Raw genomic sequence first — 12926 nt, forward strand, 5'->3', positions numbered from 1 at the left:
TTCCACTGCAGATATATATGGAGAAGGTGACACAGACTGCCCTTGAGAAATCATGGTAATGTTTTAACTTTGCTAAAATTAGAGATACAAACTATAAATCAGAATTTATCAATGAGAGTATCACTTCTTTAGTTCATACTAATGCACTGTAAGTAGTCAAATGAATGCATAAATCAATCAATCAATCAATCAATCAATGGATTGGTACTTTCACAATTTTGGAAGGTTCTGAAGAGTATCCCAACAGCCACAATCTGACATGGCTTTAAGAATACCTGTATGCCTTGTATTTTCAATTTAACCTCTGTCTAGTGAAATGAAACAACACGAAAATGGATACATCACCTGTTGTGATTAATATAGGCTTCTCGTGGCAGCTTAGAGTTCCTTTTTCTGCTACATTCTGTAAATATAACTGATACTGATGATAAGGTTTTACATCTCGTATGATTATTGAAGTCTTGCTTTTCTCAACTGGCAACTGTTCCCAGATATTGGTTTCAGTATCCAATATGTTGACCAGGTAGTAATGAAAATAAATGCTGTATGAATGTGGTGGAGGCTTCCATTTTAAATGTATTTCTGTAGATGAAACATATGTAGCCTCTAACTTCTGGGAATGCAAGGGCCCTGTTGAACAAGATTAGGAACAGAAATATGATAATAGTTTTTCATGTCTTTCATCCATAACTGTGGGGTGTTTTGTTGTGTCGTTTGTTTGTTTATTTGTTTGTTTGTTTGTTTTAAATAGAGCCTGAAAACCTAAAAATGCACACTTACATACAGGCTAAATACTGTTAGAGCAAATCTAACAAAGCAGCCTTGACAGTGTATCAGTGACAGTGAATATTGATAAACAGAGAATACAGGAAACAGTGAAATTAAAGAGAAAATATAAAAAATATATGGATATCTGATTATTACTGCTATTTATTTTTGTAACTTACTTGTTTCTACTTTCAGAATTGGACTTAAGCTAGTCTGTGCTCCTTCTGGGCTCCTTGATGCTAATAAGAAACTGTAGTGAAGGCCTGGAGACAGCTGCCCAATTTTTATTTGAGTTGTATTCACAGGCAAGTTCAGAATGTGTGGTTTCCACTGATCAAAATAGTACTTAAGTATAAGTGCAAAGCCTGACTTAAGCCACATGTCCATACTGCTCCACACAAATGCAGCTTCAGTTGTCTTGACATCATGCACATCAAACATGAAATTTTCTGGTACTAGAGGTACTGTAAAAGAACACCAAAAATTTTTTTAAAAATTGAAAATCATTAAATTTTTTTTACTTTTATATTTGTATCTTTAAATATAAATGTAATCAGAGCAAAGCTTTTAAGAATAAATGTAAAAGATTGAACAAATATAGTTACATTCATATTCACAAATATATGGTAGCTGTACATAGCAGAAAAATCCTGTGAAGAAATAGTCTGGGCCAGTGGGATCTCTCTGAAGAGCATAGCAGTCAGTCTGATTTTCTGGTATCATTGACAGAGATGAGATACCAGCTTCTAGAAGATAAGGAGATCCATCTGTCCACAAGAGCTGACCCTCTTCCTAGATTGAAAAAAATGAAATTAAAACCCAGATATTTTTAGATTATATTTACAAATTATTAAGGTTTCCCTTATTGCAAGTATATGCCTAAATATTCAATATTTATTTACTTCATTTATATAATTTAATTATATAGATCAATTTTTAATAAAGGTTTCAATCCAAAATTCCATCTCTTCTATTACAAAAGACTACATGACAATAATATAACACAGCATAATATAAGCCACATGAGTATGTTTTGCCATTACAAACAAGACTTTAAAAATCATTATTAATCAAATAACTTAATCATCTTGTATGGATAATTTTCTATAAAGAGTATTCACTTAGAAAATCAGTGAAAAATACTCATAAATTGAGTCTGAAAACAAAAATATTTAGCTGTAAAAAAACACGGTAAGATTCACAATCAGACAAGGAAATGTTATCTTTCCCCCTTCTCCTGTTTGCCGGTTTCTCAAATGTTAGGACACTCACTCACACCTCACTCCAGGTTTCCAGCCTTTGAGGTACTTTCCAGCAGAGCTCTACCAACACTAGGGTGGGGCAACATGACATTTTGGAGGAAAGATGCTTGTAGAATCTGCTTACAGCATCACAAGGCAGACCCCTCCAGTGGGACATGGGCTTCAATCTGCACTGCACTGACATATTCTAACATCTACAGGGGATTCATAGAAAACCCAGAACATTTAGGCATGGCATTAGGGCACTCTCTGGAGGTAAAAGAGTTGCTGAAATCTGAGTAGGTTGTACCCCAGCTTCTTTTCAGCAAATACTTCAAGTTCTGGGAATTTGGAAATTTCTTTTTGAAAACAGAGATTTAACTTCCTAATGTTTCAAATACAAAAGAGAAAGCAAAAATAATTGAATCTGCAATTTGAATCTCAGATTTTAAAGAAATCCTGCAACTTGCACTGTATGTCCCATGATATTTCAACTCCTGAGGTAAGTGCAATTTTGTGGAAGTATAATTTGGAGTTTTCATAAGATGAGAACAGATGACAACAATGAATTTCAGATTGAAACATTTTCAGACAGCACTTGAACACACTAAGTACAAATATTTTGGAAAAAAGTTATTGTAAAACAAGCATTTTATTATTATAGCTTGCTATGCATAAAACATGGTTCTCATATAGTTAATTTAACTGACTGACTCCCACAAACTTAAAAATGTATGTAATGATTAAACAGTCAAATTCCAAACTGGCAATCAACTCTTTTCTGTGTAATCAGAGCTTAAAAAAACCAACTTTCTAGTACTCTAACTTGCTAAAATATAATGCTTCTGACAGCCTCTTACAAATACAGCATTATTTCTAAAATATCCAGTTGGTTACAAGGAATATCACTACGGTATAAAATTTGCAGCAAAAGAAGTGACTTTGGAGTTGTATTAACAAAATAATATTATATGTAAAGTGCATATATTCCTGAAACTTAACTAACCAGGATGGTTACAGTGCTTCTCTAACCTAGACAGATTTGTGTCTCTTCAGTCTGCATGCTATCCCACTCTGACTTGTTTGTGTAGCTCCATTATTTAACAGAGTCTGCAAAAAAGAATTTTTCTATCTCTATGATATGTGGTGTGGCAGCACTCCTGCTCTTACACGTAAAGTTTGCTTTGGTTTTACCATTTTCACAGTAAAATAATTTTTAAATAATTTTGCCAAAAAATACTAAAGTAATATTTCAGGGTGCAGATTTTTTAAAACAAAAAATACTGGATTTCTCTCAACCTTCTATACTTAACACAAAATAAGTTTTCACTAAACCAAATCACAGAAGCCTGGGTCCCACATTTCTGGAACAGTGCCTCCATCTTTCCAAGGGCTTTCCCAATACTTTATTTTATGTCTGTAGCTCTTCCCAAGCCACACACACCACACCACACTATATTTTGAAACAGCAGATGTGGCATTAAGATTTTTCATATCCCAATTACAAGGAACAGGAAATATTTTTCAAGAAACACCTTGCTCCATCTATACCGGACGGACCTCACTAAACTCAACACTCAACATTTCAGACCTGCATCAAAACTGAGAAAGCCAACCCCAGATTTTGATATCCATAGTAACAAGTGTGTAGACAGATTTAAAATCTGGTAATGCAGCACCACCTACAGGCAAAATAATATCCCCAGGAAATAACACTCACACATGTGCACGCACACAGACACACACAGACACACACAAATTACAGGTTAAGTATACACTATGGGTTTTTTTTCCCCAGCTATGACCTTGTAAATATTTTCAGTATTTCTAAATAGGATGAAACATGATTCTTTGTCAAATTGCCAATAACTATATAAACAAATAACCAATGTACTGTTTAGTAATTTTTATTCTAGAGGATTGGTTACCCTATTTCAAAATTCTCTTGCTTCCATACCCGGAATAACAAAGATGGTAAAATATACTGACCTTTAGGTCATTAAGACCTGTCCATAACATGATTATTCGACTAATTTTCTGGAGATATGACAACACAAACCCGTGCTCTTCTTCACTCCCTATGTCAAGAAGATGTGCCCCTTGTGAAGAGGTTTCACAGGTTTGTTGTGCCACCTTCCATGGCTTGCTCTCCTTACCCAGTCTGTAGCAGCTGCTCTGGAATGCCACCCACCCTTGGGAGCAGGTGCCTGTAGGCGAACAAGGACAGGATTTTAAAGATATACTCTATTACTCATTGCAGTGATGCTGATTTCTTATAATTAAACAAACATTTTGAAGACAATGTAATGTAATTAAATCGTTTTTTCAACCCCCAAAATATTCAGTGATTATAAACCAAGACTCCGAGTGTTTTTAAAAATCTGATTTGTTGAATTAAAAGCTACAACTGCAACCCAGTGAAGAAAAAATCATAGAAGAGTCCATTAATCTTTTTCATACTCTAGAAAATAAATTAATTTTTAAGTTCAATTTATGATGATTCAATTTTTCAAATTATAAAAATGAATTTTAAAAAATCATTTGCTTTTAATATCTTCTTGAGTTTAGGAAAATAATTATTTTCTTGGATTTGACTGTATATAATTCTTTCTTTTCTGTATCTAATTTTAAATATTCTAAATTACATTATGAGAGTAGCACAACGAAAGGAATGAGGATACACAACCAAACCATAATATCCTCAGATATGTGTGTCCTTCACAGCACTTCTTACAAAACACACAGCTAAGCTTGTCTCTCAACAGTAAAAAACCCATCATTTTTAAATGCTTCCAAATCCTTATCAAACTCAGGATTTCCTTTGTCTTTTCATTGAAACTGCATAGAAAATTCAACCCATACACTCCAATAATTACAAGGTTTAACTTCATCCTTGACTTCACTCTATTTTAGACTGAAAAAATATAGTTAATATATTTGCACATGCAAATTTGAATTCTTGCTTCTAAACTACTAGGAAATATTAATCATAAATAACCTAACCTTCATTAACATTCAATTTGTTTCCTCTTTGTAGAAATAGCATCCATACTACTAAAATACATAAAATGGAACACCTTCACCCTTCTAGAAAATATGCACTACTAATTTGCATTCACTTTGATTACAAGAAACTCTAATATATACCTGTTTCAGCTTGAATATCCAGTGACTGAGACACATTTACAAATTCAGGATTTAATTGTTCAAATATAAACTTAAATGTATAAATGGTGGCAGGTGTCAAATTTCTCCACACAAAGAATCCACTGGGGCTTTTTATAATCTGAGAAGTACCATTCAGGATCAGAGAAACTGAAAATTCTTTGACCATCATACTCCAATTAAAAGACACTGTAGTAGCTGTCACTAATGTTTTGATATCATTTTCTGAAATTCCACCTAGTAGACAAAGAAAAAATAAATATTGCATCTGCACAAAGAAATAATGAGCTCAAAGTTTTATTTCATCAATATTATTACTCTTTTTTTGAGAAGGAATGAGGGATAGACCCAATAGAGAAGGAAATGTAGTGAAAGAAAATCATGTTTTCTTTTATTTTCATGGTAGGTTAACTTATGTCTGAAGCAATCAGAGATAAAAGTACATGCTTTCAGGAGTGCTTTAACTGTAAAAGTACATATTTGGATAGAATATCAGTTAGCTAACATATGCTAAGTGCAGTAACACATTAGCAGCATAACCATTTCCTGCAGCTTCCTATTGCTCAATGTTCTTTCATCAGTTGATGACTCCTGCAATGCTTCCAACTTACTATGTTTTTTTCCCGATTATGTTGTTTGAATTCAGGTACAAGTCTGTATTCTAAAGATAAGCAATAGCATGAGCTTGCAATGTGAAAAAATGTAATGCTATTAAATATTTTAATTGACGAAGTTAAGATTTGAAAGCCCCCTCAGTCTAGTAACCTGTGGGACTTGTGGTTCCTCAATGGATTTAGAGCTATAAATGGTGTTTTTATAATGCTAAAGTCATACATTCTTATACTGAAAATCTGTCCCAATTAGTCACAATGCTAAGATCTTCAAGATATTTTTTAACCCTTTTTTAAGGAGGGACTGTTATAAAGTTGAAAACAGTTGTTTTTTTAAATTTATGTAAGACAATAACCCTATGTTAGTATGAAATTTTCAGGATTTAAGTAACTTTTTCCATGGTCCTTTTTTATAAATTTCTTTTCCTAGAATTACTGTAGCATAGTAAAACCTGTAATATTTAAAAATCTCACAAACTTACATCAGTCTCATATTTTAGAATTGTTACACTAACCAAAAACATTATATAAAATTATTCCTTCAACTCTTCATGGTTGGAAACATACACCAATACAAAGTTTCTAAATACATGAATAACCTTGGGATCTGAACCCCTACTTTTTAATCTTCAGCATTAGCCTAACTATAAAGACACCAAAATATTTTTGTGCTACTCAACTTACGTGTTTTAAATGATTTTACGCTTAAGATTTGGCCATTTTTCAGGGATTCTATTGTAATGTCATACTTCCTACTTTCCTCCAGCAGAACTGTAGTACTGACAGGTTTCTGTTCAGCTTTAGAAATGTTTCTTACATTCTGCAAGTTAAAAGAATTTCTGAATATAGTGAAAGTAATAAAAATACAGTTTATAAGCAATCTATGAAGCTCTTAGAAGGGTAGCTTATATTGTTGCACATCAAAGTCGAGGCTGCAGTTACACTGCAAACATCCAATGCATTTGAAACAAAGCCATTTAAAAATCACACTAATAACAAACACCTTAATATTAAAATCCTCATATTTTCTTTTAATTCCAGAACATCCTGTTCTCAACATAAGAGCAATGCCTTCCCACTGAGATTTAGGGGCAGCATCTGTGCATCTCCTGGAGAGTTAGACTCCTCCTTCAAACCACAGTACCTTGAAGAACTTGCATATTCTTAACTTTTAGCATATAACTATCCATCCTTATTCAACAGGACACTCAAGGGTTTTTTGAGTCCCACTGGCTTCAGTAGGACTCTGTAAGAGTACACATAAATGACATAAATTAAAAAACCCAATATATTTTTTCCAAACTTTCTCTTTATTTGCTATTTTACCTTTTTATTTTTTAGAAAAGAATACCAAACCAAACGCATGATGCTATTAATCACTGCTACCTACAGCTTAAGTAACATAGAACAACTTATTGCTTAGGTTGGTAAAATATACTTTTTGACTGAAAGCATCTGCTTGCTGATATGTCAGAATATAATAGTCTGGATCCTCTCCTTTGGGCAGTTCAGTCCACTCCATCAGAACTATTCTAGCAGGCTTTTTTGCTTGGTCACAGTCTACACACTGCGCACCCTGTAACACAAACATACATGAATGCAACTTAGTAGAAAATGCAGCAAACATACCCTCTGACTAAATAATTAAACTCTGTCAATTTTAATTAATTTTACCTACAGCTTGTCAGCTAGCAATAGTTTTTACATGGACCAGGACCACCAGCTCTACTGTGTGCCACACGGAGACCTCCTAAGATTTTACAAGTTCTTCAGGTACAGGTTCTAGTTTTCTTTCTCTTTCCAGAGCTGGAAAAATCATGTCAGCTGACCCAAATATGACAGAAACCTTCCATCATTTTACATTAGAAACAATGCCACAGATTTCACTTGCAGGGTTCATACTGCAACCACAGTTACAGGCAGTCAGCAGCTGGAGGTCTCAGTCCTGTTCTTACATTAAAAACTTTAGTGACATCACTTCAAAGTTTTCCAAGTATTTCAGAATAATAAAGAACCATTTTCAAGAAGCAAAGAAAGAATTTGTTAAACACCTCCCTAGCAATCTAATTTGGCCATGGCAATGGAAATTTCATTCAGCGCTTCAGCTTTTTGCAGAAGGGTACACATTCTAGAAACAATTCTGCATTTTTGACACTACCTTTTCGACAATTTTACCTGCCTTTGAAGGCCTTTGGCTTAACACTTCAGAGAAGCAGCTTTCTTCTCTGAATTTCATTTTGAATGAGAAACTTATGGGCTGCTTTGGTCTAATTTAAGATAAAACTGAATCACATCTATCATTCAAAAGAATTCGGGGCATGTGATGCCCATTCCTATCACAAAACATTTATAAGATACTGCAGTTCTGTCTTTTGTGGTCCATTTTTGCTTTCTTAGTGAATTGAGATCACAAATAAATGCCATCTTGGAAATGAACTTAAAATCTAGTTCAAAAAAACTAAACCAAAATAAAAATCAAATATGAACCCTTCAAACACTTACATAAAAGTTAGAAGTTCTATTATTATATTACTTTGTGTTATCCTGCAAAGCAATCTACCATGTACAAAAAAAATCCAAGAACAACAAAACCTCAGTTGTTTATTTTTTTAAGTATAATTTACTCTGGAATTCAGTTTGGCTTAATATAATTTCCTTTATCTAATGATTAACAAAACTATAAATCTATCAATATCTCAATGTTCAGAGTTTAGATTATACATCATGAATTATAAACTTTGTAAAGCTTATAAAGCCTTTAAACTCTATAAATCCTTTACAAGAGGGTATATACCTCTGGAATGAACTGACACAATGGACTTATAATATTGATGGCATACAAAAAGTGTATAAGGAAAATTTTTCCAGGAAAATTTGCAGATTTTTAATCCAATATTTTGGGTATATAGCTGGCTTGCATACCCAGAAAACACAATCGGTATAACCCAGACAATTCAAAAGCAAGGAAAATCTGATTTTAAAGATAAATATATATATATATGGCAATAATTGATTTAATAATTTGTAATAATTTTCCACCAGCAGCAACTGTGTGCCATTTTATTATGTATAAACACATCCTACTTGAACCTAAAAGACAAGAAATGCATTTTCAAGTGTATACAAAAATAGTTCCATTCTTGTAACTAATGAGAGAGATTTAGAATGTTCCTTTTTGTTACGAGCACCTTCCCATTAATTTTTAGGCCCTTATCTAAAAACAGAAGCAATTTAAAAAATAAAAACAAAGTTATTAAATTGACCAAAAAGACCTAAGGTTCAAATCTGTCTTCAGGAGTCCAGAGACCTAAACAACAAGCAACAATGTACTGACTTTTGCTATCAGCTGTGTCTCAACACAAGACCCAAGTAGGTTTCTCAGTCTGAAAAAGAGGCACTTGAGGGGAAATACAGCAGAGATCGATAAAATCTTAAGTAGCCAAAAGTGTGCAGAGATTGATTTTCATTTTCTCTTCAAGTGCAAACACTGTGATGGATGAAACACAGCTGGTATGCTCCAGATTTAAAGAAGAGGGAAGAAGAGACAAAATAAGTAGTTTATCTGACAAGGTTTAAAATGAGTGTTAAAAGTTTCAAGGGGTGTCAGAGGAGGCCTGTTCATGTTCGCAGAGGTTCAAGTTCATAGAGGAGAACTACAATGAAGCTCACAAATGGCACTGAAAATACATCCATCTCTAGGAGTCCTTAAGCTGCAAATGATGAAAAACTGACACAGTATAGCTAACTTTCTTATGCTATTCTTACAGTACTCCCCAAGTGTCTGCTTTTTAGCACTGTCAGAGGTATAACAATGAACACATTAAAGCTTTTAATTCATATTATATCTATCTAAGAGGAGACTTAAAGATGCTGGGATCTCTTTCTTCTTCTGGGGAGCAACATTAAACCCAAAGCAGCAGGCAATAAATCAGATTAAAGATCTTAAAAGAGCTTTCAACTATTTAGGTAGAAAGAAGACTGGGAATGTTCCTCTTGTGAACAGGGAGGTAGAACATAGGGGAAAAAAAGCAGTCCAAATCATACACCATCAATTTTCAACATTGATTATTTATCCACCCCTAAGAACCAGAGTATTTTCCTTACCTTAAATAAATATTTTAATAAAAGCAGAAGAAGAATTAGTTGATCCATAGAGAAAGAAATGTTATAGTCCCAGTATCTCTTAAGTGCTTGTATCACCACAGCTTCAAAGCAAAATCACATCAGAATATCCTAAGAAGGGAAAAAAACACTACACACATTTATACTTCACATGGATACAGAGGCAGCCAATGGTGCACCTGAGATTTGTGTCTCTGCTCTGGCCCTGCCTCTTCCCAAGCCTCATATCAAGTTTCCTGAGATCCTTTAATTTCAGTGAACTGTGGATGTGCCTGTTGTTCAATAGTCACTTAAAAAAACTCTCAGTGTAAAAAGTTATATTTAGTTTCTGTGTGATTACTGGATCAAAATTCATGGCAATCAGTGCTATCCCTTACTTATTTTCCTTCAGACTCTGGTTGTTTTCTGCAGTCCACCTTTCTAGCCAGATGTTCTGTGGTCAGTGCACAAAATAAGCATGAAAACACTTTTCTGCAGAAGTTCTAAGCACAGCTGCAGAATCGTTAGTATGTCTTATGACCTTACAGAGATCCCACACAAAGTCACCAGTATAAGCAACTATAAGTAAAAAGAGACAAGAATTCATAGCAGTAGGACCACAGATCCATTTCCCAAAGGCTGCTGAACAAGAACTTGGCTCAGAAAAAATATAGTGGGTGACATTTATCTTTGGCCAAATCTGAACCAGCAATTTCAGAGTTGAACTTAGCTCAACAAAATTCCCATTCCTCTAACCTTTCCCCAAATAATATTTCCAACAAAAAATTAGTTTTCCTCTGTGTTCTTTGAAATTAAATCAGTTTAATAGGCTGATAAAAATGTTTACCAATTATAAAATAAATAAAAGTCAACACCATTGTATATGTGTAACATAAAAAAGAGCAACAATCATATTATATACTTTGTATTTTCTTAGGTGCTGTCATCACATAGTACTTCTGTCTTGAGATAGTATCTTGTTTTTCAGTGGCCTGTTCCTAATTTTTATTAAAACTTGTGTCCCACTGAACTGTGAGTCGTGAAATAAGGAATAAAATTTTCAACTAAATATTTATTTAGAACTTGTAGTAAACAAGGCAGGCTTACTCTCACCAGAAAAATACCATTTTGGAGCTTTTATGTTATCTAGACTCAAAGACACACATAATAAAATAAAAGCTGTTGTAATGAAACCCCTGATCTCAAAATACTGAGTGGGTGTAATCACCTGAATGCTATTTTAGCTATCAATGACAAAAGTAAGCTACTGCCCATTCAGCTGTTTTGAAAAGTGGACTCCCTCCATTTTGTTTTCCAGAGCAATTTATAATCATCAGGCACAAAGGGAGACTTTATTAACAAAGTGATTTGCAAGACACCAGCAGGAGCCCTCTCTGTGTTAACCCAAATAAATTAAGTGCCCATGGCACATTCCACCTTAATCAAAAGAACACTCCCCAAAACATAAACACATTCCTTTTATTCAGCATTTCTAGGGATTAAATCATGACACCACTCAATACTGTTTTTCTCCAGAGTGTGACATCAATACAAAAACAGCTCTGCACGCTCTCCCATACAAAAACTACTCATAAGACTAGAAACTACGTGTATAAGACTATCTCCTTGAAGCAAGATTCTCAAATCTCTGATTTTATGGAATAATTTACCACTGATTTCAGTAGATATTGGACCACCCAATTAGTCTATATATAGAATTATTTTTCCAAATGAGCAAAAATGACAGTTCATATGTGATTGCCATATGGCTGCCAAGCTCTAGTCAGTGTATCTTTGTTGCCACAGCCCATTGTCCTTCAGCTCTGAAAGTACATTTCCTCCCTAAACTCTAATGACCTGTTAATGGAGAGATAATTTTTTAAGTTTTCTTCTTCTGTAGGCAGCTTGCACATTCCACTTGGTATTTAAAGGAAGTTTAGAAAAAATTTAGTACACAGTGTTATGCACAAACCATCTCTACCATAACCTTTTCTCAATAAAATCCTTTTTTTCTCTTGCATTAATGTACTGAAGTCTATCCCTCAAAAGATTTTTTACTTACATGTTTTGAATGTTTTTTGAAAACATATTCCAGAGAATAGTTGGGAGTGTGCAATTGTACAAACTTTCTGCTAATGTTCTGGCTTTCATGCTTTGTCCTTCATGATGGATATATTGCTATGGTCATGTGTGACAACTCATTTATGCTTTGTCCCCTAGAACACACTCCTATGGGATTTTTCCTTTGGACACATACCTGTACAGGATTAAAGCAGCAGCAGCATGTCAAGGTAACATCAGAAAAAGGTTTCAATGAGACAGAACTTGAAAAAATTAGTTCAAGTCAATGTTTTCCATTGCCACAGCATTCCTGAGTGATATCTAACTGTTTATCTGTCAATAAGATTTTACACAAAGGTGAATCTCTGTAGCATATGGAAATTGGATTTGTCCTTTAAATTCATGTAAAAGGCAAGATGGAAAAAAGATGCAAAGAATTATACAAAATTAATGAATGACAATAAAATAATTACAAAAATTAATTACAGTGGCTGTAAGCCGATTTTATCAGCAGGGCAGAAGTTCAAGAGAAAAAAAATTACTGTCAGGAAAAATGGATTGTGAAAGAAGCAGGAAAAGGAGCCACAACTGAAATAAAATTTTGTCACTGCTGAAGCACTGTGAACAACACAGTGACCATTTGTAATCCCAGAGTGGGTTGTTGCAAACACCTCTACCTCTCAGTACATCATGTGGCTTGTACTCATGTTCAAATGCCAAACCTCAGACTTGATCCTGCCCTAAAATTTCACCAATATACAACTGTACATATTTGGGAAGAGCCATGTCTGCAATGTGGAAATAAATCATGCAAATTAATTATGTTTTACTTTTTATTTTTAGTACACAAATTTGGCTTATTAAAAAATGGGAATATTAGCTGCCTATGCAGCTGTAATCTCAGATTTTATTAAAGAAAACACACAGTAAGTGACCTATATCTAGTATTAAAAGCTAATTGTATATTGTATATTGACGC

General features: G+C 33.9%; 1 protein-coding gene across 1 annotated transcript in view; it reads right to left on the bottom strand.

The window, feature by feature from the left end:
- PTPRQ (protein tyrosine phosphatase receptor type Q) overlaps positions 1-9999 on the bottom strand; it is a 122120-nt gene extending 112121 nt beyond the window's left edge. Inside the window, exons 1-8 of the mRNA XM_056515959.1 lie at positions 9890-9999; positions 7224-7361; positions 6470-6605; positions 5157-5411; positions 3999-4216; positions 1374-1560; positions 948-1232; positions 346-630 (exon numbers count right to left, since the gene is read on the bottom strand). Of these exons, the coding sequence (XP_056371934.1) occupies positions 346-630; positions 948-1232; positions 1374-1560; positions 3999-4216; positions 5157-5411; positions 6470-6605; positions 7224-7361; positions 9890-9937 (1552 nt within the window). The 5' untranslated portion in view covers positions 9938-9999. The remainder of the gene's footprint in view (positions 1-345; positions 631-947; positions 1233-1373; positions 1561-3998; positions 4217-5156; positions 5412-6469; positions 6606-7223; positions 7362-9889) is intronic.
- Positions 10000-12926: the final 2927 nt, after the last annotated feature.

The sequence above is a fragment of the Oenanthe melanoleuca genome, chromosome 1A, assembly GCF_029582105.1.
Source record: "Oenanthe melanoleuca isolate GR-GAL-2019-014 chromosome 1A, OMel1.0, whole genome shotgun sequence".
NCBI classification, from domain to species: Eukaryota; Metazoa; Chordata; class Aves; order Passeriformes; family Muscicapidae; genus Oenanthe; species Oenanthe melanoleuca.